This window comes from Camponotus vicinus, unplaced genomic scaffold, assembly GCF_025532165.1.
Source record: "Camponotus vicinus isolate PSW18456_S1 unplaced genomic scaffold, iyCamVici1.0 SCAF_1, whole genome shotgun sequence".
Taxonomy (NCBI): domain Eukaryota; kingdom Metazoa; phylum Arthropoda; class Insecta; order Hymenoptera; family Formicidae; genus Camponotus; species Camponotus vicinus.
Window position 1 is genome coordinate 11944182 of NW_028141945.1, and position 26088 is coordinate 11970269.

Below are 26088 nucleotides of genomic sequence, written 5' to 3' on the forward strand. Positions count from 1 at the left end.
AACTCTTGCATACAAAACGCATTAACTCGTTATGGCCATATGCTGGCTTAATTTAATAATAAATTTCAATTAAAAAAAAATAGATGGAAAGCTAAATGACAGTTTTCAATCGCAATCGCTAACCATTGCTTTCTGATTGGTTCAGACAGAATTGCAATCGCAGCCGCCAGCTGCTAGTGTGATACAGGTATTAGGCGTGTCAAAAAGCGAGGCGCTAACCAATCAACTTTTCGCTCTTACGGACTAGCTGTACATCGATTGGCTATCCCTTTTCGGCAAGTGACGCATCCTAGGCTGCGTTCGGAAACACCACCCGAGTGCCCCCGGGTATCATTTTATCCTTGTTGTTCACCGAATGATAAACAAGGATAAAATGATACCCGGGTACACGCGGGTGATGTTTCCGAACGCAGCCTTATATGTGCAAGAATCCTGCATCAGAACGCACATCTTATCGAGAAAATGCATATATTATATATATATATATATATATATATATATATAGGTCTCAGGGACACCCTGTGTATATATATATATATATATATAGATAGAGCATTACCTCACGTACTTGTGAGGAGGTAAAGCGCAGTAAATTAAATAAAGAAGTCCTATTCCATGTAACGATTTTTGTAATAATAATAGAAATATTAATTATTGAAAGTTCATCACAGTTACTTTCAAGGTCAATTTTAAGATTGACAGAGGCACTTTCAGAAAAAACGTTTGATACAAAAATTTCTTATTTTTTCACATACAATTCGAATCTGTAATAAAAAGTACCATGTTCCCCTAAAAAAATTCAACTTCCGATCCGGATGGCGTATTTCCGGTCAAAAGTTGAAAATATCACCATTTGATAGAGCGTACCCGATTTACTTAAAAATTGTTCGCGATTTTTAACAAAAGCCATTTATTTTCATTTTAAAAGGGGTGTACAGGTGGTCTGGGACACCATGTATATATATGATGCTTTGGGGAATACCCGTTGTGTACGCATACGTAAGGTGTATTCCCAGTAGATCACCGTGATTATCTACCACCACTACTATCATACATACAGTTACGTTCGAACTGTGATCGACAAAGGAGCCGGAGGCCGGAGATAAGTTCGTCGTCACACACAAGTTGCAAACAAAGCACGTAGCACGATTCAAGTCGGAGAGCGTAAAATATTTTTATTCTGAAGAGCACACGTTTAATAACAAGGTAAATGCATTATCTACGTAGCTTTATATACTGTAGAAGATCAGCATAATCATCATAAAAATTATATTAAAAATGTGCAAACTATAATTGCATTGTACCGAACACGTCATTCGAAAGCGAATATGGCGGATGATATTTGCAAGAATTATTTAATATTGTGCATAATGAAAAGTTTATGAAAAGTTTTATGTATATATATATATATATATATATATATATATATATATACATATATACATAAAAAGAAAAAAAAGCTTATAAAAGAAATTGATAAACTTTTCATTATGCACAATATTAAACAATTAAAAACCTTAATTGTTAATAAACATTCAAAAATTATTGATGTTAGCTATTCTCGGCATTAATATATTTTAATAATCTTATCAATATTATTATTAAAAACTGTATGTAAATAAATTAAAAATATTGCAGCTTGTCTACAACAAACATAAAAGTAGTATATATGTATATGCTTGTTACCAAAATAGCTGAGCAATTTGCTCAGCTATTTTTGTAACAAGCATATACATATATACTACTTTTATGTTTGTTGTAGACAAGCTGCAATATTTTTAATTTATTTACATACAGTTTTTAATAATAATATTGATAAGATTATTAAATTAATGCCGAGAATAGCTAACATCAATAATTTTTGAATGTTTATTAACAATTAAGGTTTTATTGAAAATAATTACTAATAAAAAACTAAAAAAACATATATATATACAATAATACTTTTCAAAAAATTAGAATTATATATACATTAAGAGTACATTATATAAAATGTATAATCTACTCTACTAATATTTAGCTAAGACATTGATTGTTTTCAAGGTCTTATTCTTTTTCTATCAAAAAATGATAATATTATCTGAGAAGAGATAATATTTACAGTCATACATGTTTGTAACTTTTATTATTTGAAATAAATAAATTCATACTTTCAGATTTACTATATTTCTCTTATTAATTTCGTTGTGTATTCTTTATTCTTTTGTGTTAAAAAGAAGTACATAAAAAATAATACTATTTATTAATTATTAAAACTCAATCTTATAAATTTTCAGAGTATAATTTATATTTTATACACACACACACACACACACACACACACACACACACACACACATATATATATATATATATATATATATATACTACAAAAGATCATTTGTATTTATTTGCATTGTTTATTAATATAAATTGGAAAAAAATAAGAATATTAATAAACTTAAGAAATATAATTTTAAATATTGATCCTTTCTCTTTTTTAGTAAGCTTGGCATTCACCATGGAAGCACACGCACGTGCTCCTGAACCTTTAGTAAAAACTAATGACATGGCCAGTAATTGGCACACTTGGAAGGAAGATTTCATTATATTTATGAAAGTAACTGGATATATCAATAAACCAAATGATATTCGTGCAAATCTCTTGAAAAATCGGATTGGAAAAATTGGTATTGATGCAATACAAACTATGACTTTTGACAAACCAGAGGATAAAGATGACATGGATATATTGATTGAAAAACTGGAAGAATTCTTTAACCCACCAAAAAATGAGGTGGTTGAACGATTCCAATTCTTTACAAGAGACAAAAAACACAATGAAACCATCGAACAATATATAAATATCTTAAAAGTATGTTGAATTGAAATACATTTTTTTATCATGAATATTTTATGTTTTCTGGTATCGAAATATCTGGTTTTTTTTTTTTTTAGGAAAAAGCCAAAACTTGTAATTTCAATGAACTGACGGATAGTATTATACGAGATAAGATCATCCTTATTACTCAAGACAAAATACTTCGTAAAAAATTTTTTGAAACAAAAAATTTAGATTTACAGAAACTGGTAGCAATTTATAATGATTACAATATCAATATAGAGAAGATGAAACAACTCACTAAAGAAAATATCAATATGGAGAAGAAACAAATCACTAAAGAAAGTACAGAAAACATAAACTCCACACCGAAGCCGCTGATGAATGATACAAGGAAAAAATGTTGGAGATGTAATTGTCAACATCCACTTGGAAAGTGTCCCGCTTGGGGATCAAAATGTACAAGATGTGGTGATGTGAATCACTTTACCCAATGTTGCAAAGGTCCCAGACCTAATCCTAATAAGCTAAATGATAATAAGGTAATTTATTATGATGATTAGCTAAAAGATTCTGTAATGCAACTATAGTGCTCAAATAATAAAATAATATATTTGTTTAAAAATACTAAAAATATTTATCATATAACATATATTATTAAAATTTTAATCTTATGTGAATAATATGAGACTTTATTTTTTTTTTTAATTTTCTTTATTTATTCTTTACTGTTGTAGATAAACAATTTATTAAATCCACTGGACCAAGCAAATGTGAATCTAGCACAAGCTAATATTCCGAAGGTAAATAAAGTGAAAAAAAATGTTGGAAAAATATAAAGAAAAGATTAATAGCAATAGATTAATATATAAGGCAAGACCATTTGTATTTTCTCTTATATAAATATACATACAGTATATCTATAATATATCTATAATAATTGTTTATTTATAGTATAACATAAATCTAACACATAATATGGTATGGTGTGCAATTTAAATTTGATTTTTTTATGTTCTATTGTATAATTAGTTATACATATAATAAAAATTATATTACTCTTATGAAATGTAATTTCTATTTTTATATAATAAATTCCTGATGAGACACATGTGCGTAAATACACATTCATATGTGTATCTTTTTATATATTAAATTATACTGTAAAGGCAAAAATTGTAAAAAGAGAAACAGATTATTTCACTGAGGTATTGAAAATGTTTGTGTAAATAATAAAATAATAGACAAAAATAAAATACTTTTTGAGAAATAAAATAATATAAAAAAGATTTAGAGAAATAATATTATATATATAATTTTGTTGTAGAATAACAAGAAAAAGAACTATCTGGCAAATTCAGAAACTAAAAATATGGATCCGATGAATAACATGGTATTTACTCAATTCATGAATTAGATTTTCATAAAATACATTTCTAGTTTTTATTGAAAACACAATTGTAATAAAGGATATTTTCATTTAAAAAAATATTTTTTAGACTAGTTTTCCGAATATTCCGACAGTACCTTGTGATGCTGCAAATTCAACTTTTAACAATGATAAATTTGATTTCGTAATGCTAGATGAATGTAAACCGGGTCCAAGTTTACCTTCCGATAATACCACAAATCGACCAGCATATCCTAATTATACACGTATGTATTTCATAATCTATATTCATATGGTAAAAATATAAAAGAATATATTTTTTTTAGTAACATAAGTATGCAACAAATAAATTAAGTATATCTTTATTTATTACAGAATATAATAATGCATATGTGAGAAGAGCCAAACCAACGGTAATTTTTGATGTACCTAACATATATAAATATCTAACACGTTCATAAAACAACTAACCAGTATGCATGCATTAATTAATGTTCTATAATTAAATGTTAATCTATAAGCATCACATAAAATATTCATATCGAATATTCGTATTTTTTTCTTTTACAGGGAACAACACATCTATTGGATATTATTCCAACAGCAGATGATATACGAAGAGAATTAACTACTAAAATAAAGGAAGGGATGAAATCGGAATTTAAACATTTGGATCAAAAGGAAATAGATGCAGTAAAAGAAATCGAATCGGATTTTACAAGGGATTTACAGGGATTTACAGGGGATCGAAAGAAATTAGATAAAGATCCTTGTGTATTGTCTTAATTTTAATTTTACTTTAATCTTTTATGAATATATTGCAAAGTTATAGCATTAATAAGAATTTCTCTTGATTATAAAATCATTATGCAGAATCGACGGTTATTTTCTAATCAGAATACGGACTTGTTTATATTTCCAGAATTGTTCTATATTTTATCGCCGGTTTGTTTGAATGAATCATAGATTTATAGAAATAGACTGCGCATTCCTGTACAAAAGACTGTCTTAAACATTAGAAAGAGAGAGCGATAGCGGTCAGATCTCTTTCTCTCTCGCACCATTGAAGGAAAAGCGACAAAATACGCTTTTCTCGTTATTTTCCTCCAGCCGTGATATCCCCTTTCCTTCAATGGTGCGAGAGAAAAAGAAATCCGACCGCTATCGCTCTCTCTTTCTAATGTTTAAGACAGTCTTTTGTACAGGGATGCGCAGATACGCAGTCTATTTCTATAAGTTTATGGAATGAATACAAGAGCGAGTAAGGTAAAATTTCAGTTTATATATTCGATCATTTCGTCATAGATAATACTAAAAAAAAATAATGGACGGGGCGGGAAGATGATAATTTGCAATTTTGCAATAGAAGCAAAAGAAAAGAAGCTTATAATCAGGAGACATTGTTGTTTTATTTAAAAAAATATATATTAATGATAATATATATTTTGCAATTTATAATCTGAAGAATTTACATGTTTATTATAGGTATGTGTGTACACACACACACACACATACACACATGCATGTAGTAAACATGTGAATTTTTCATATTGTAAATTACAAAATATGTATTTTATAAATAAATATAATATATATAAATATATAATATTTATTATATATATATATATATATATATATATATATATATATATTTTGTATGATATACATTTGATAATAAATATAATTATTAAATTTTAATTTTCCTGCTATTCTATTATACTGGTCATATGTTTATAAAAAACATCTATTTATGACTTCTATATTGTATATTTCTGTGCTGTATATTTTATGCTATATATACATTATAAATAGACAATGCATCAGGAATACTATTAGAAATCATTTTTGAACATGTCTTGTTAAGTAAAATAGCTGTAGAATTCATCCCATTATCAGCTGGCCTTTAAATAATTCTATAAGTTGTTCCATTGTTGTGGAATATAATTTAATAATAAGCTTTTTCTACAAATGGAAAGTGTGTGTGTGGATTATTTATTAATTATAATAAAATTATTATAATTAATAATTATTAATAATCCACTACATTTTGTATTATAATAATTATTTTATTGTAATTAATAAATAATCTATCAGCAATCATTCTTGATGAAATATTGGGACCAACAATCGATTTTTCCAATTAATTTGATACATAATAATCGAAAGAAAAATTAAAACATCCTATTAATAAAAACAAATTAATAATCGATAAAAATCAAGCTAACAATAATAATAAACTAACAAACAATCAACAATTATATATTATTATTACTAATAATGAAATTGTTAAAAAATTTTGAAAAATTAATTTTAGTTGGCCATCTTGACTAGATTGGCTACAGTTTTTGTCAAGAGCTTATCGATGAAGGAAGATCATGCAGCGTTATTTCTATACATGATTACACGTATATCTCTGCTACAGTCGACGGTGAAAGCAGAAATAAAAAAGTTGTGACGTTCGAAGCACAATTCAAGTATTCTGTGAAAGAGCGTAAGATATTTTCATTTTAAAGAGCGCACGTGTAATAACAAAGCAAGCGCGCGTGTAATAAGAAAGTAAGTGCATTATTATATAGCTTTATATACTGCCTGTTGATCAACATGATCATCTCGTAAAAATTATATTAATAAGACAAACTATAATTGTGAGTTGTATTATATCAAATACGTCATTCGAAAACGAATAGTGAATAAAATATAATTTATATTTATGTAATGCAGTTTTAGTAATAATATTGATAAGATACATTAATGTTAGTATAAACTAATAATAATTTTTGAATGTTTATTAACACGCACACAAGTAAAAATTTAATTTATTTAAAGTAATATTAAATAAATAAATATATATATATATATATATATATATATATATATACATATATATAATAAATATGATGAACATACAATGATACTTTACAAAAATTAGAATTATACATATATATATAATAGAGTAGATATATACAACATATATATCTCATTTTTTTTTATCAAAACATGACTAACCTCATTTTAGAAAACTTAGAAGAGATAATAGTATAACTACATTTTTATAGCTTTTGTTGTCTGAAAGCTAAAGCTTGCTATATTTCTTCATTAATTTCATTGTGTATCTTTTATTCTCTTGTATTAAAAAGATGATATTGAAGAGATAATATTAATTTCCTTTAATTACCAAAGCTCAATCTTAAGAGTTTTCAGAATAACTTATATTCTATAGATAGTAAAAATACAATAGCATAATATAATAGAGATTATTTATGTTTATTTGCATTGTGTATTAATAATATAAATTGTAAAATAAAAATATGAATAATTATAATGGAAGATTGATCTTATACTTTCTAGTGCAATACATCATGGGAGTATACGGACATGCTCCAGATCCTTTAAAAAAAACTGGTGACATGGCTAGTAATTGGCACAGTTGGAAGAAAGATTTCATCATATTTATGAATGACACTGGATATATTAATAAGCCCACAGATGTTCGTGCAAATATCTTGAAAAATCGGATTGGAAAAGTTGGTATTGATGCAATACAAACTATAACGTTTGACAAACCGCAGGATAAAGATGACATGGATATATTGTTTGCAAAACTGGATGAATTCTTTAATCCAAAAAATGAGGTAGTCGAACGATATAAATTTTTTACAAGAGACAAAAAACAAAATGAAACCATTGAACAATATATAAATATTTTAAAAGTATGTTGAGTTGCATTACACTTTTTTTTATTTTGAATATTTTGTGTTTTCTGGTATTGAAATATCTAATGTTTTTAGGAAAAAGCCAAAACTTGCAATTTCAAAGACACAATGGATAATGTTATACGAGATAAAATTATTTCTATTACTCAAGACAAAATAATTCTTCAAAAATTTTTTGAAACAAAAAATTTAAATTTGCAGAAACTGGTGGCAATTTATAATGACTACAATATCAATACAGAGAAGATGAAACAAGTCACTAAAAAATACACAGAATCCACACCAAAGCCGCCGAGTACTGATAGAATGAAAAAATGTTGGAGATGTGATTCTCATCCACAAAGAAAGTGTCCTACTTGTTATGTGCGTGTTATTAGAAATATATTAAAATAGAATACATTTACATTTCATCAGAGTAACATAATTTTTATATTATAGCTAATTATGTATAAACAAAATGTACAATATCTTTTATATTTAAATGCATGCGTATTTTATATTTTACATAAATTGTACTATACTGAAAGCTAAAATTTTGCAAAAGAAATATACAAATTATTTCAATATTGAGGTAATAGAAATATAATAGGGCAAATGAAAATAAGATAGTTCCTCAGAAATAAAATTTTATGAATAAAAAGATTTAAAAGCTACTGAATATTATAAAAATAATTTTGTTGTAGAGTAACAACAAAAAGAACCATAAGGCAAATTCTGCGACTAAAGCCATGGATTCAATGAACGAAAAGGTATTTATTCAAATAGCTTATGCATTTAATTTCCATAAAGTATATATTTTTGTAATTTTGGTTGATAGTAAAAAGCAAATATGATGAAAATATATGTTCTCATTAAGAAAAAATATTTTCTAGATTAGTTTTCCAGATATTCCGACAGTATCTTGTGATACTGCTAATTCAACTTTCAGCAATAATAGAAAATTTAATTTTTTCCGAACAATAAGAGGACGTAAACCGAAACCAGATTTATATTTCGATGAAGTCGTAATTCAATCGACATATTTTGGTAACAATACACGTGTGTATTTGATAATCTGTTACCTATATTCGTATAACAAAAATTAAAAAAGTATTTTTCGAATAAGTGTACAGCAAATAATTAAATACACCTTTATTTATTACAGAACGTAATAATGCATATGTGAGGAGAGGCCCGAGAGAGAATCAGAGAAAGAAACCAATAGTAATTTTCGATATACTTAACATATATAAATACCTAACACACATCCAACCAATATGCTTGCATTAATTAATATTTTATAATTAAATGGTAATCTATAAGCATCACATAAAATATTCATGTACTCTTTTTTACAGGAAATGACACCGCTTAATCCACCGAAGCATATTATAGATGCTGTACTTGCAAAACATAAAGAAATCACGCTATTAAGTTCATTGATGAAAAAAATTGAATAAATCAAGATCCTTGTGTACTGTCTTAATTTAAATTTTAATTCAATATTTTATGGATACATTTTGTAAAATTGTAACAATAGTAAGAATTTGTGTTGCAATATTTCCTTGATATTTCATAAGATCGTTACAGAACCAACAATTATCTTCTAATCAGAACACGGATTTGTTTATATTTCAAGAACTATTCTGTAAATCTCGCGGTTTGTTTGAACGAAAGTGAGACAAAAAACGAAAGCAAATGAGTAGTTTTATTTTATAAATTTGTTTCATCATAGATAATGCTAAAGAAAAAAGTGAAATGAGGGGAAATAATTTAGGATCTTGTAGTGGAAGCAAAAAAAGCTTATAACTACGAGACTACTTTAGGACACTATTTTATTGTTTTGTTAAAAAAAATATTCATATAAAATTAAAGAAAATTTAATAATAAGATTTTTGAAATTCATAATAGGAAAAATTCATATTTACTGTATATAAAATTTTTCTGCTTTTTATATTGCGTATTTTATGCTATACATTATGAATTAAGAAATGTTTCAGGAAAATTGTGCTCTTTGAGAATTTCTTTTATGCTCATATATTCATTCTTGCTGAATGGCTATAAAGTTTATCTATATCACTAGTCAACTGCTGGATTTTAAATAATTCGATAAATAAACTGTGTTGTGAAATATTAGTAATTTAACAATAAGTTTTTTGTACAAACAGAATATGTGTGTGTGGATTTATTAATTATACTTATCATAATAATTATTATAATTAATAAATAATCTCCAACAATCATTTTTGAAGAAATAATTCATTTCCTATCGATTTGATACAAAATAATTGAAAGAAAAATTGAAACATTCTATCAAGTAATCTAATTCTCATACTAATATTTATTTTATTAAAAACAATTAAATTAACATCTAAATCAAGCTAGCAATAAGTAACAAAAGACCAACAATTAATTGCAAATGTTAAAATTTTGAAGAAATAATTTTAGATAGCTATCTTTACAGAACTGTCAGGAGCTTTCGATGAAGATAGATTATACCAGTTATACTATACAGCGTGTGTGTCATTCATTAGACATTAGTATACACGATTGGGTACATACTATAGTCGACGTCACCAACAAAATCACGAACAAAGCACGATTCAAGTCGAAAAAGCGAAAAATATTTTTACCTTAAAAAGCGCACATTTAATAACAAGGTAAATGCATTATCTTCATAGCTTTATATACTGTACAAGACCAGCATAATCATCATAAAAATTGTATTAATAACATAAACTATAATTGCGTTGAACACGTCATTCGAATATGGTGGATAAAATATGCAACAATTATTTTATATATCGTGCATATTAAAAGTTTATCAATTTTTTTATAAGTGTTTTAATTTCGCTTTCTATAAATACTTATATAAATTATCGTTATCTTTTCATCTTATATAAATAAAAATAAATTTGCATAGCTACGTACTCAGCATAAATATGCTACTTTTATATTTATTGTAATGCAGTTTTAGTAATAATATTAATAAGATTATTAAAATATATTAACGTTAAGATGGCTAATAATAATTTTTGAATGTTTATTAATACACACACACAGTGAAAATTTTTTTACTTAAAATAATATAAATGATGTACTAATAATAAAACTGATGTACAATATATTACTTTACAAAAATTAGAATTATATATACATTAGTCATATAAAATGTATAAGATACTCTAATAGCTCTATTTATAGCTGATATATTAATTGTTTTCAAGATCTCATTCTTTCTTATTAAAAATTAATTAAAAATGACTAACCTCATGTTGGAAGAAATAACATAACAACCATATAACTTTTGTAATTTGAAAGCTATACTTTATTTAAAAGCCAGAACTTTGCTATACTTTCTTCGTTAATTTTATTATATGTCCTTTATTCTTTTGTACTGAAAAAATAATATAAAAAATAGTATTATTTCGTTTAATTATTAAAACTTAATCTTAAGATTTTTTGGATATATAATTTACATACTATAGATACTAAAAATACAATAGCATAATACAATAGGGATTATTTATGTTTATTTTGCATTGTCTAATATAAATTCGAAAATAAAATTAAGAAAAATAATTTAAAAGAATATTGATGTTATTCTTTTTTTAGTAAGCTTAGCATTCATCATGAAAGCACATGCACGTGCTCCGGATCCTCTAACAAAAACCAATGACATGGCCAGTAATTGGCACAGTTGGAAGGAAGATTTCATCATATTTATGAAAGTAACTGGATATATTAATAAGCCCAATGATATTCGTGCAAATATCTTGAAAAATCGGATTGGAAAAATTGGTATTGATGCAATACAAACTATGACTTTTAACAGACCGCAGGATAAAGATAACATGGATATATTGATTGCAAAACTGGAAGAATTCTTTAATCCACCAAAAAATGAGGTAGTCGAGCGATACCATTTCTTTACAAGAGACAAAAAACACAATGAAACCATCGAACAATATATAAATATCTTAAAAGTATGTTGAATTGCAATACACTTTTTTTTGTTTTGAATATTTTGTGTTTTCTGGTATTGAAATATCTCATGTTTTTAGGAAAAAGCCAAAACTTGCAATTTCAAAGACACAATGGATAATGTTATACGAGATAAAATTATTTCTATTACTCAAGACAAAATACTTTTGAAAAAATTTTTTGAGACAAAAAATTTAGATTTGCAGAAACTGGTAGCGATTTATAATGATTACAATATCAATACGGAGAAAATGAAACAAATCACTAAAGAGACCATAGAATCCAGAAGCTCCACACCAAAGCCACTGTTGAATGATACAAAGAGAAAGTGTTGGAGATGTAATTCTCAACATCCATTAAGAAAGTGTCCCGCTTGGGGGTCAAAGTGTACAAAATGCGGTGATGTGAATCATTTTACCCAATGTTGCCAAGGTCCCAAATCTAATCCTAAACTAAATGATAATAAGGTAATTATTATGATGATTAGCAAAAAGATTTTGTAATGCAATTAGAGTGCTCAAAGAATAAAATATTAAAAATATCTATTATATAACATATATTATTAAAATTGTATGAGTGTTAACTTTATATTATTTATTTTTTAATGTTGTAGATAAATAATTTATTAAATCCAATGAATCAAGCAAAAATGCATCCAACACAGCATCCAACACAACATAATGTTCCAAAGGTAAATAGCATGAAAAAAAATTTTGAAAAATGTGAAAAAATTGAAATCTGGCAAATCACATTTATATTTTCTTCTGCACGCATATGATGTCTATAATAATTCTACATTTATATCATAAATCTAACAACAATAATCTCTATGTGTATCTTTTTATATATTGTACATAGATTATATTATACTAAAAGCTAAAATTTTGGAAAAGATATTTATTTCAAGATATATTTCAGATATATTTTTTTCAGTATTGGGATGTCAAAAATGTATAAATAAAAATGTAATATATAAATGTATAAATAAAAATATATAAATATATAGGGAAAATAAAACTTTATAAATAAGAAAGATTTAAACATTTTAGAATATTATAGAGATAATTTTTTATTGTAGATTAATAACAAAAAGAATTATCATAAGGCAAATTCTGCGACTAAAGATATGGGTCCAATGAATAAAAAGGTATTTACTTAAATAATTTATGAAATTAATTTTTATAATATATTTCTTTAATTTTTATTAATAATAAAAAGCAAATGTGAAGATATATGTTCTCACTAAGAAAAAATATTTTTTAGACTAGTTTTCCAGGAATTCCAACAGCACCTTGTACTGCAAAGTTAACTTTCTGCAACGATCCATTTAATTGTGCAATGCGAGGTGTATGTAATTGTAAGCCAGGTCCAAGTTTACATACCAATAGTGCCACAAGTCAATCGATACATTCTCCTAAAAATACATGTGAGTATATTTCATAATAAATAATTCATAAAAATTAAAAAAAAAATGTTACCTATATTTATATAATAGAAATATAATAGAATAATTTCTCTCTTTGAATGAAATAAGTGTGTAGAGATTCTAAGTAAAAATATATGATTAAGTATAATGATTATTTATTACAGATTTTAAATATGATTCTATGTTAAGAAGACCATATTAATTTTCAATATACAAGCACAAATAACATACATAAAAGATCGAACTAGTACGTATATGTTAATTAATATTTTATAATTAAATTGAATTTTAAAGTGAATTTATATAAGCATTATATAAAATATTCATATATTTTTTTCTTTTACAGAAAACACAGATTTATCTCTAATGTTGAATAATATCCGAAATAATCTAAAATGTTAAATATTTCAAATGATCTGAAATGATCTAATCTCAATACAAATCAGAGCATACAAATCGCAATTTTTTGAATAATCAAAAAAAGAAATTTGATCAAGATAAATTGTGTACTGTTTTAAATCTTTTCATTTTAATTGTTAAATGTTTTGTGATATTTTACAAAGTTATAGTCAATAATAAATATTTCCATTACTTATATCTACACGGAACCGGCATCATCTTATAAATAGGACGCGGAGTTATATATTTTTCAAGAAAATAAAATTTTCCTGTAAATGCCGATTCTTTCGGATGAAAATTAAAAAAAAAAAAACGAGAGTGAGTGAGATAAAGTAGCATTTTATAAATTCATCTTGCCATAGATGAAGCTGAAGAAAAATTAATTGAAGAGAGAAACAATAATTTGTATGTAATCAATCTCTCAAAAAAAGAAAAAAAAAAGGAAACTAGTTATTTGTATTTTTGATTGTTTTGACCTGTATTTTTTAGTTTTATTTAAAAAAAATTTATTAATAAAAAATAGAGGAAAATCTAATGAAATTTTTGTAATTTATTATATTTTGTAATTCGAAAATTTCATATATATATGTTGTACGTGTGTGTAAAATACACTTGATAATAAAATTACGAAAGTAATTTTTCTGTTGTATGTATTGAAATTATATATTCACGAAATACTATTGCAATTCTACTTTCCATTTTATATATTTCATCCTATATACATTATAAATATTAAAAATGGAAAACCTATTAAAAATTATGCTCTTTGAACATGTTCACTGTCTTCTTGAACAGCTTCAGAGTCGTCTTTCTTTTCACTATCATTCAACTGTTGGGCTTTAAATAATTCTACAAGTTGTTCCGTTGCTGTAGGATGTAATTTAACAGCTGCACCAAGTTCTTTCTACAAAGAAAAAAATAAATATATATGTGTATATTGTACAATATATATCTGTATATATAATATCATTAATCTTTTTAATTATAAAATCTTATTGTCTTGAATAAAGCATAATTACATTAGGGAACTGCGCCAAGTTTAGCTTTGGGTCTTTAAAGGTAAATGGTGTCCATGGGCCTTGTATCGATGGAAAATTAGTGTGCCACAGCTTACGCAGTCTCATCGCAGAGCTGTTGTGAATCTGCGTACGTACCAGCTCCATCCACTTTATAATGTCATCCCGACTGTAGTTAGCAACGTCCATCCAGTGTCTACCGCCATTTACTGGGCACAAGAATATACAGTTATACCAGTCATATCACGTTGATTTAAAAATAATCGTTTATCTCTTAGATGCATACAATACTCAGCGACTATAACTGGATGCCTGTGTCTTCTTGGTTTAGCGTACACGACGACTCCTGGATTATCCTTCGCATATTGAACTAGATCGTGCTCTATAAAATCCCTGCTCACAAAATAATTGTATATTGATTTTTTTTTAATAATTCTTCATCGTCATCACAAAAATAAAGACACAGGTTAGACACAAAAATTACCTCATTCCTCTGCTTGTGCCATGGCTTTTGCAGAACTTTAAAGTTACCCTCTGCAGCTGAGAGACGTAACGTCCGATTCCCAGACCGAGAGGTGTTCGTGGAAAGCCAGATGGAAGAAATAATTGTTTATTCGACATGATGTCACTTATCACGCAAAACGGTGCACCCGGTAGATCAGTGTTGTTGACAGACTTCCATTTTCGCGCATGCGCGTTGAATATGAATTTTTGAAAAATTAATTAAAAACATAAAATAGAAAAATATGTGACAAATAATATTTTGTATAATGACATAATATGTAATGACAATATTATTAACATAAATATTAATATATTATTATTATATAAATATTAATTTATTATTATATTATTAATATAAATATTAATATAAATAATTATATTAATAAATAATTAATTATATTAATATAAATTTCTGACATTTATATGAATCAGGAATTAAAATGATATAATCAAGAATTAAAATGATATAATTTTTGATAAAGTCATATTTTTGTTTTATACGTAAAATGATTTTTTTATGTCAACAATGAAATACAATGACAATTAATACGAGATACTTCTTCATTCATTGGCACTTGGGGAATAGAAAATTTGTCTCAAATTATACTGAATTCTGTTCATGAATTTTTAGTTAAATGAATTTCTCGATTGAATTAATTTATCAATTTTATTGTTAAGCTAATACGTCATTATTGACATGTAAAAATAATTTTAATGCCTCATGCATCCACTTTTGTGATAGATACTCGATACGAATAATTGCTCTCATTAATTTCCATTAATTGGAATTAAACGGAATTAAAGTGCGTTTTGAAAACTTAAATATTTATTATTCTAATCTTATATCTCGAGTGAAAAGGTCCATGTGCATGGTCCATTAATGCATAAAAAATGATATTATCTTTTTTTTCTAATTTATATTGCAAACAAAAAGAACATTGATTATACAATTATATAAGATCTAGTGTAATATATATTATATATAATAAAATTCACATATTTCTAATTCTTTCTCTCTCTCTCTCAAATTAGAAATAGTTTTCAATTTCTAAACAGTTCGATAATTAATGCATTTAATGTGTTAACTTGCAACGCGTTTAATCGGATTCAGTCATTCTCATCAGTCCTCCCTTTCAACGTACAGTTATCTCATTATGCGATAAAACTATGTTGTGTATTCCGTAAAGTCGTCCATATAGACACGCTTGTTACTTCTCGGCGATAACTCGTCCGTTGCGGTATCCGGATTGTTGTTAACCGATTCTTGCAGCACCCTATTTCGTAGTCGCTTGATGTGACGTAAGCGCTCCAACCAATTGGAGGCGTATGGATTGTGGCTATTTTGCTTCAGAGACGAGCAAACCATCGAGGCAAGCTGTAAATCATACGTTTCCTTTACATCGTACCTATTCTTTTCTAAAGAAAAAAGAATTTTGTAAAAACCTTTACAGAGAAGATGCTTACATTAGCATGCAGAGCAAGCTGTCGCGAAAGAATCGCCAGGTTCTGATCAGAAATTAGTTTAGGCTCGCTGTGACCGATGTGCTCGGCCAATTCCTCTCGCGCTTGTACCGTCACTTGATTAGTACCGTGATCTAACGGTTGTATCACGACGCAGGCGTAATTAAATTGACCCTGAAAGGATACGCGAGCGAAATTGAGCGCAAAAGTATCTTACAGAATTTTTAAAGCTACTTTAATCCCGCTTACCTTAACTGTCTGTATATTGTATGCTTCGTCGGATTCATTGTAAACAAGTGTTACGTAGTTATTCCCAATGTGGGTTTTTTTCGACGTACATTTTGGGTCGCTAGCTTTCGTGGGCATCAGTGTCGCGACATGAAAAGCCACCTAAAGAGGTTTTCAAGTTATTAATTAAAAATAAAACTGCATGAAGACTGAATTAATTCGATTAATACAAAGTAGATTGCAAACCTGCGTAACATCGTCCTGCCAGATATAAGCAAAATCTCCATTTTCACCATTACGATCCAATCCTCCTAGGAATACATTCTCATCGACGTCCTTCAGTCGAATTAACGTGCCCAGGCGGTGCAAAAATTCGGTGTAACGAAGGGAACCGTGCTGATTTGCCAAAATCTCAGTTTCGTTCGAAGCCTGTCCCGGGCCAACATAGAGCACTCCAATTTTATGAGTCTCGTATGGCTGTATTCTATCTAAATTTGTCACCGCGCGTTGAATAGCTGTTGTCTGTGGCACCAACAGAGGCTTTTCTGTGGTGGTGCCGAAGTGAGCTGCATGGTAAAGTTGAAGGAACACAAAGCTGCAACACGACAATGTGACTTTCCAAAAAACTATATTGTATTATGTTGCAAGAAAAAATTTTTAAATTAATATATTTAATTGAATTAATATATTTAAATTTTTAATTATTATTTAATGAATAATTAATATTTTTAAATTAATATATTTAATTGAAAGGATATATACGAGTAATAAAATACAACCTTGGATTGATGCCTGTTCGCGGCGGGTCCTTTACGCGAGGTGAATTGCCTCGTCGCATGTTATCCCACTCCCCTCGTGATTTTTTTACTGGACTCATGACGGAGATCGTGTGGCCCCTATCACGGAAAGGTATAGTTATAGGTAAAGGAGGCAACATGGATGGATCTGGTCTCTCATCCTTTTGCTGGAAAAGTGATCAATTATATAAATGATGTGTAGAGAAATTATTTTCAAGAAATTCAATTTTTTCTCGGTATACTTTATCTCCAAAGTTTCGTCCAATAGGTGGTTTATTTTCAACAGACATCTGTTTTTGACTATAATCAAGACTAGATAATCGAGAGTAAATTTGAGTAGGTGATTGTGGCGCTTTTGCAGTAGATGATTGTATTTGTGTCGGGCGTATTTGTATTCCTAAATAATTTCCTGGTGCCTAAAATAATTTAATGTTAGGTATACATTCCGTGTTGCTTTATCAGTGTCATCTACCTGTACAGTTGTTGGTGATGGCGGTACGGTATTGCTAACGGTTACTGAAATAGTTTGAGTAACTTGAGTCGCTCCTGGGTAAGAACGTTGCGAACGTAATGCGGTTGGATGGTCTCCAGTATTTTCCGAGGAAGGTGGAGTTGTTCCCATACCAAAAATTTCTTCCGGTATAGCTTCACAACTAACCCTATAAATTAAATAGCGAATAAAAGAACAATTTTATAGATATATTTATAAAAACATTCTTCAATAATAATTATCAAGTAATAAAATTTAATAATAACAAGAATATAACAAAAAATTAATATAAAAAGTATTAAATAAATTTAATAATGCTTGTATATGTAAATTTTTTCCAAATATACCTCATATCTTTTGTATAAATATTTTTTGAATGTTTCTTCAATTCTGCATCCAGTTTAATTTCTAGATCTGAGCAAACAAAATCTTTATCGAGTTGTTGCTGCACGTTTAGTTTCTCTTTATTTAAGAATGGATTCTTCCAATTAGCGCTCATTTCCGGACTGGAATTTGATCGGCGCACTGGATTTCTGGAACGCCTTGTATCTATGGAAATTTTTATATTCATTTAGAAATATTTTTATATTCATTTAGAAATATTTTTATATTCATTTATTAAAAAGGAAAAACAAGGATTATTGTGCGATAATATATACCTTCTTCACCTTCCTCTAAGCTTTCTAAACTGTCTCTTGAGCTTTGTCGAGATGGACTAGGTCGAGCTGGTGAACCTGGTATCGCAATGGGACCTGACGATATAGAAGATAACACGGATTTGACGCTGGATTCGCTTTGCGACTGATTAATATTTTTGTTTGGTATTTCCTGTAGCAAGAGAAAAAAATATGTCATAGAAAAGGTACATTATATGTAAGTTTCTTTTAACGATTCATCAATAGTTGATTATTACAGCTTAGTTAATTTTAAAAATACCTCTCCTTCGTCATCAGAATATTCTGATGCAGCCTCTTGTTGCTTATTTGGTATTGCGTCTTGATTCGGCATATACAGAGCCATAATGTCATGTGCAGGAAAATCCATGGGAGTTTCAAATTGTGTAGAATTTTGTATTCTCGTAATCCACGACATATCGCCGGTAGGTCTACGCACGTATATCTCAGCCCATCCTTGGCACCAGCAAGCACAAAGTATATGCCCATCTTGTTTGTCGCTATTTAATATCTGTCCCAGCTTTGACAATTCAATCTGATCCTTGTCGGTCTTCTCTGTAAGAAATTCCTTTTTCACGCTATCCGAGTCTTCTGTAGATTTTTTAGATTCCTCTGTGGGAGAATTCGTAGCAGTATTTGCGTTTGAACTTCCATGACCACCAGAGGATTGTCTGGATAACTTGTCTTCCTTTGACGTCTACAAATATAATTTCTTATGTAATATATTTTTCTTAAATACATCCAATGCAATCATTGCAGGCATTATTTATGTAAAAAGAAGTAAAAATAAATAAATGTATAAATTGTATCATATATAAGATCTAAAGATAAAGAACCTCGATACTTGAAGTACGTTGCAAGTTTGACTGAGACGTTCTTGTATGATCCAGTAATAGAAGGCCAGGTTTACACGCCGCCCAACAATTGTCGCAAAGTCCACCGCGCATAGCTTTATTGCTGCAACCACTTGTCGTTACCGTGATAAGTTTATTGCCAAGAATCCAAGTCATTGACTGACCTTCCTTAAGGAGGAAATCAGCAGCTGGTAATCTATTATAAAAATAACATATCATATTCTTTATCATATCTTTTTAGTATATTTCTGTTATATCTTTTATTTGATTTAATTACTTGGAATTACCTTTTCGGCCGCGCCGAATAATTGGAAAATGTATAACGAGCCATTAAGTCAATGCAAGTTTCAGTAAGTTCAATATGAAAGTTCATTAAAGCTTCATCAATTGGAGGCTTTAAATCTAAAGCTCTACTTTCTCCTATCATTCGATTCGCCATTATCGGTCTTTCTCTTCGACCTCTACTACCCTATAAGTACACATATATATATTTAATTTATATCCTATTGAATAGGAAATAAATATGCAAATAACAAACTCTAAATTTTCAATTGTTACTACACACATGTGCATACATGTGAAGTTATTAGAATATACTTTTGTAAATATAATTATCATGAATTTTGATATAAATTCCTACTTGTTCAGTTAAACTGGAACTACGTTTTCTGTTTGAGGAATCTTCATTGACGATATTAAAGTCAGATTTCATTAAATGTCCTTCCTCAAAAGGAACTATCACGTTTGCTTTCAACCCCTGTTTTTCAGAAAAGAAAAAAAACAGTAGTAGAAGACAATCTTTTGTTCAATATTCTCAGACCTTGTGATTCACATATATACATACCGTAGTAATAAATTTAACAAAATCTCTCCGAAAGGGAAGTCTGCACTTTAAAAACCACACTGCAATAACATGGTGAGCCAAAGAAACTGTATAATGATTGTATTTAAAGGGATTAGTGTACGGCAGTAGTATCGCAAATACAGACATATACTGATCCCCAATAAAGCTGGCAAAAACTTTTGGTAGTCTAGTGAGAGCTAGAGCAAAAATTTATTAATAAATTATTAATAAATTAAAAATTTGATTAAGCAAATTTAGCATACAAGATACGAGACTTACTTGATAAAAATTCTAAAATAGGTATGGCAATATAGACTGTTGCGGAAATTTTTGATAAATTTAATAACACTTCTGTTAACAATTTATTCATCGCATCGCGCATTTCTAGCGTGCAGATTGTGAGACTAGTTACGCATTGGCTCGCGCATTTTGCTGTGAGGCCAACCTAAAGATGAATCAAAATACTTGGTCATTCCAAACATATATATAAGAAGCAAAGAAAAAGTTCTTTACTTCTGTGATTCTTTTATTAATTTATTAATATATATATGTGTGTTCTACCTCGAGACATTTTATTAAACGTTGTTGTAGATTGGGTTCCAAATGTGCGTGATACGATGCTAGAGACGCTAGCACTGGGAAAACGTAGACCCGAAATTCAGAAAGAGTAAACTTGGGTGGAACATTATAAAGTGATTCTGGGAGACGCAAACTCTTGTCGCTCACCTAAAGATTGAATGTAATGAATAAGTAAAAAATTGATAAATAATAATCTAATATTTAGAAACAGAGAACATGAAACGTTAGTTAACTGACCATTGAACATAAGGCTGCCGCGAAGAAATCGATATCATTGCTATGACGAGATAACACCAACGCCCTATTTTGCATCACTTGTGGTAATTCCTTTAATATAAGATATAAAACTTTCCAATCTGTCGAAATATAAGGCAGAATATAATATGAGAATTTTGTGCATAAGCTATGTGAAAATTTTCTTAAAAAAGTCATCTTGAAGAGCTCACCTTTTTCTTGTTTGATGCATGAAATAATAGTTTTACACCCATGAGTTAAAGACATTGGTGTAATATGACAAGATAAATGTTGCAATGGCACAGGACTAGCTGGTGGGGGACTATTGCCTCCACCCGCACTATTCATACGCTCGGTTGCACCGTGTTCCAAAACAAGATAGGGACTAAATCGAATTGCATTTGGTGGCTCTAATATACCGAGATGAGACAAAGAATTTGCCCTGATTTTTAAAAAACACTCAAAAATCTGCAATGTAAATATATTGCAGATATAATTGTATATTTTTATTTCTATATATCTATGTCAGTTTATATTTTAATAACAAAATAATTACCAAATAACGTGTTGTCGACACATCGTGGAAGACGGACTGTTCTTTGTAGTGTTGTTCGAGATGATTCACTAAAATCTTATAAGCATAAATTGCATGACTCGACGGCAAGCGATAGATCTTGGAAGTGAATATCTTTATAACTCCAACAACCGCAGTTTTTACATCCTTGATATCAGCATCCATAGAAACTGGTGTGTCTGATGTAAAAGGCTTGTTGATTATCTAAATGAACAAAAAACATTTTAAAAATATATGTATGTTTTTCTTCTAGCAATTATGTACAATTTTATTATCTTTTATGTTTATGTATAATTTTATTATATATATAATATTTATATAATTTTATATATTATAATTATATATATAATTATATTATTATATTTTGTATAATTTTATATACTTCTATTATAAATATTTATATATGTATATAATTTTATAATATATATATTATAATATTATATTTATAATTTTTTTTTTATTTTACCTTTTCCAATATGTCCAAAAGTTCTATACATCGTTTAGTATCACATTCCAAACAAAGATCTATTAATAAATTTGCTGTAACTGTACGTATTGTAATATCTGGATCTATATCCACATGTTGAGTATGTGGTACAACAATTCGTTCGATAAGTTCATCTTCGTATCTGGATCTATTGAGCATATATTTATAAAACATATATATATATATATATTTATGTATGTGTATGTATGTTTTTATGCAAATATGTTTTTAAATTAAAATTGGAAATAATAAAAAGGTGTAATTTATATCATAATACCTATTAATGCGAATAACGTTGGTCAGGACATCAAGAACCTTCATTCTAATTGTTGTTCGTGTTTCGTTTTTATAGTAACGTTCCATCAAAGATCCTAATTTGGCCTGCCATTGGTAATATGTAGGACCTATCGTAGACGCTCTGTATTCAATTAATTTTAATACAGATCCTTCCTGAAAACAAAAACCATTAAATATTATACAAATATTTTTTTTACATACATTTATTAACTTACAGGTCGAGAATCGCTGCAACGTTCAACGAGATCATAAAAGCGTGGAATGCAACCATTATAATTATTTGCATCAAGTAAACTTTCAATATTGGTAATCGTTTCATGTAAACTTATGGAAACTTGTTTAGTTGCTGGTTGATTACTGGTTTCTAGAATATGTAAAAAGTATAATTATTATATTGTAACTTCTAATGCTCTTTGTAGAATAACTCTATATCAATCAATCTTACCGGTATGAGTAATAATTTGTTCTATGATATCAAGAATAATGCTCCATGTAGGATCCCACAGTTCATTACCAAATTTGTTCACTAATCTTTGTATTGATAGGGTAACTTCATACATAACAATTGGATGATTGCATTGTAGAGCCTGGCAAATGAGTAAATAAGTTATAAATATCTTGTCTCAAATAGCATTATAATTATAGGATGTCCATTCAAATTTTGAAAAAAAATTCCCTGATCTTCTACGTTTTTTTATTCAAAATTCCAGGTAAAGAGAATTTTCTTAGACTTTTTTTTGGAGACAACTTTCTAAAATAAGATTCTTTATTCTAAGTGTTTTCTAATGCTCTTCACTTATATGAAGGAAAGACTTAAATTTCAAATACTAGATTTGAAAATGTATTGAAAAAAAATTGAATAGCCGGTTTTTCATAAGAGAAACATTTTACTTGCATTTTTTTATCATTAAATTTTTTATCAATAATTACAATAAAAAATATGTACTACACATTCTGATATATTTTGTTAAGATATTGAATGTAAACAGAAATAGATATACATTTTAAATATATATCTTGATCAATTGGTAAATTATATGATATAAGAACAAAATTATCAAAGAATGTGTGAATAGTTTTTTAAATATTCTCTGAATTTCAATAAAATTTTATAACAATTCTTTGATTCTTTTCCGGTACAAAAAATGCCTGAGAATCCCAGAGTCCCCATGTTTTTCCAGAAAATAGACATTCTATTAATTTTCAATATATACCTGATAAAATGATGGCAAAACAGATGCTGGTGTACATTCTAATTTTGGTATCCTATGTGCACCCCACAAACCCATATTTACATAAAATACCGCTCCTCGAAGCAAACGAACGTCACGTTGAAAATTTACATCTTGTAACAACCGACACATAGTATATAAAGCGCAATGGCCCATATGTGTCCCTAATAAATTCCGCATAATCTGTAAAAATATATTAAAAATTATATAAAGAAAAAAAATACATTACATTATGGTTTACATATTTCATTCACAAATTATTGTATAGGAAATAGATAATTTCAAATTTGTTAAAATTCTATTAAAACAAAAATTTTTAATTTATAATTATTAATTATTATTAAAATAAAACCATGTATATGTGTATATATTGTATATGTAATTATATAATTTACAGAGATAACTAGCATCTTCTCTCCCATATTTTCAGTAAGTATAATTAATAAAAAAAAAGAAATTTATATATATTTTTAAATTTAGATATATTAAATTTAGATTATATTTATATCATTATTTGTACCTTCCAACTTGTTTGGCAATAGGTCTCAACATTTACACTTCTGCATAAGGCTATAATAAACGTTTGCAATGAGTCTGACTGCAAATTGCTATAACACATAATTGCATCCAAGGCTTCCAAGCATCCAGAAACAACCTCAGTATTATTACTATAGTAACACAAATGGGAAATATACCTGAAAGAAATAATGATGACAAATTGTCGCATTGAATAATTTAATCTCGTGAAAAATATCACTTGTAAAATATTTACTGAACAAGACCAGATACAATATCTTCATCGATGTAAGCCGAATTAAATTTGATTACATTTACAAGAAGAGATAAGAACTCAGCTCCTCTTTTCCCATCTCCCGCTGTTACTGTAGGCATCCATTCTAACAGGAAAGGTCCCATTCTTTCTTCCAAATGTAAAATATCTTTCCCGTGTTCTGTTAATGTTTGTAGCAATTCCAATCTGAAATATTTAAACATACAATAGTATACGACAGACACAAGAATTTAAGAATCATGAAATATTTTCCTTTCTTTCAACTTATCGTAATACCTAGGACCAATGTCTTCAGGTATATCATACTCCTTCACCACCATGAAAAATTTGACACGCATCAGTGATGAGAGTTTCGAGTATTGTCCCTGTACGAGGCATTTCAGGAAATTTAACGTTAAATGTCTGTATTCACGAGAAACGTCCTTTGCGAGTAAATCTTGAACCAAGCTCCACAGACGTTCTGCTGCTCTCTATTAAGAGTAGTAGAGCAAGTTAGACATATAAGGCATCATTATCTTAATTAATATCTCCACTCCTGAGTAAAGTATTTACAGGAATAACGTGATATAATTTTTTTACACATATACACGTACATCTTCCCACTGTTGATTGAGTACTGCATCGGAAAGCTCCTTGATCGCCTTCGTTCGATGATGCACTGGGCTATCCGGACTAATTTCCTTCTCGATATCGTGGGTCAAAGTGAAATCCTCGCGACTCTTGTAATTTCCTGCGATGCCGGTGCGATTATTAATGTATCTGGCGCGATAAAAGTACGCGAAAAGAGAGATATATGACATGTAAAATACCTTTATTTATGCGAAAGAACTGCTTCAGTTTGTCATGCAGCGTCTTATTATCCTTGTCCTTCGAATTCATTTTTGACATCTTAGCGTTTCCCTCGAATTCGAAGAGTTATATTCGCGAAGAGACGCAGCCTCAGAAATCGCGCTGAACATGTCAAAAACAGATGTGACTGGCTGCACGGGGGAAACTGGTGACGAACAGTGGCGCCACCTACGTTCTTAAAACACGAGCGCGAACTACGTAGCCCGAGTCTCTTATCGGCAGATCCCTACGTTATCGGCTGATATAAAAATCTCCGCTAAAAGGTTCGAATCTCCGCTAACCGGAAAAATTAAAATGTGAAAATTATAATTTTGCGTAGTCTTAATTTTTAAAATATACGTTCTTCTTGATTTTAAATCTCATAATATAAATGAAAATATAAATATATATCGACAAAAATATATATTATTTTTTTAAATATTATTTATAAGAATATTTTTTATTAATATATTTATTAATATTATTT

At 28.4% G+C, this 26088-nt stretch overlaps 4 protein-coding genes across 6 annotated transcripts; 2 read left to right on the forward strand and 2 right to left on the reverse strand.

Moving 5' to 3' along the window:
* Positions 1-849: 849 nt before the first annotated feature.
* LOC145974809 (uncharacterized) lies at positions 850-9389 on the forward strand. Its single transcript, XM_083104841.1, has 12 exons — positions 850-1206; positions 2484-2854; positions 2938-3363; positions 3559-3624; positions 4149-4214; positions 4321-4477; positions 4587-4624; positions 4782-4985; positions 8608-8673; positions 8797-8962; positions 9069-9127; positions 9262-9389. Exons 2-12 carry the CDS (start codon positions 2501-2503, stop codon positions 9361-9363), a joined length of 1704 nt encoding a protein of 567 aa, XP_082960967.1. The 5' UTR covers positions 850-1206; positions 2484-2500; the 3' UTR covers positions 9364-9389.
* Positions 9390-10421: 1032 nt separating this feature from the next.
* LOC145974773 (uncharacterized) lies at positions 10422-14528 on the forward strand. Of its 2 annotated transcripts, none has more exons than XM_083104788.1 (8): positions 10422-10563; positions 11519-11889; positions 11968-12354; positions 12501-12578; positions 12966-13034; positions 13151-13313; positions 13478-13560; positions 13660-14528. In XM_083104788.1, exons 2-7 carry the CDS (start codon positions 11536-11538, stop codon positions 13513-13515), a joined length of 1089 nt encoding a protein of 362 aa, XP_082960914.1. In that variant the 5' UTR covers positions 10422-10563; positions 11519-11535; the 3' UTR covers positions 13516-13560; positions 13660-14528. The 2 variants fall into 2 exon arrangements, with proteins under 2 accessions (XP_082960914.1, XP_082960920.1); XM_083104794.1 differs by lacking the exon at positions 10422-10563 and adding an exon at positions 10700-10865.
* Mrpl43 (mitochondrial ribosomal protein L43) lies at positions 13060-15423 on the reverse strand. 2 transcript variants are annotated; one of them, XM_083104819.1, is made up of 5 exons: positions 15213-15423; positions 15015-15121; positions 14732-14937; positions 14460-14616; positions 13060-13301 (listed from the first exon to the last, which is right to left on the reverse strand). In XM_083104819.1, the coding sequence occupies exons 1-4, from the start codon at positions 15347-15349 to the stop codon at positions 14470-14472; spliced, it is 597 nt and encodes a 198-aa protein (XP_082960945.1). In that variant the 5' UTR covers positions 15350-15423; the 3' UTR covers positions 13060-13301; positions 14460-14469. The 2 variants fall into 2 exon arrangements, with proteins under 2 accessions (XP_082960945.1, XP_082960954.1); XM_083104828.1 differs by lacking the exon at positions 13060-13301 and having other exon boundaries at positions 14399-14616; positions 15213-15414.
* Positions 15424-16129: 706 nt separating this feature from the next.
* On the reverse strand, positions 16130-25759 carry Gig (TSC complex subunit tuberin). The gene is made up of 29 exons (XM_083104678.1): positions 25583-25759; positions 25367-25503; positions 25050-25243; positions 24756-24959; positions 24504-24678; positions 23966-24166; positions 23197-23338; positions 22967-23115; positions 22732-22904; positions 22434-22602; positions 21950-22171; positions 21606-21861; positions 21397-21515; positions 21142-21306; positions 20860-21025; positions 20581-20777; positions 20377-20493; positions 20024-20205; positions 19719-19932; positions 19145-19579; positions 18868-19036; positions 18556-18757; positions 18191-18377; positions 17961-18134; positions 17701-17885; positions 17168-17516; positions 16943-17083; positions 16697-16867; positions 16130-16607 (listed from the first exon to the last, which is right to left on the reverse strand). Exons 1-29 carry the CDS (start codon positions 25659-25661, stop codon positions 16398-16400), a joined length of 5484 nt encoding a protein of 1827 aa, XP_082960804.1. The 5' UTR covers positions 25662-25759; the 3' UTR covers positions 16130-16397.
* Between the last annotated feature and the right edge of the window lie 329 nt (positions 25760-26088).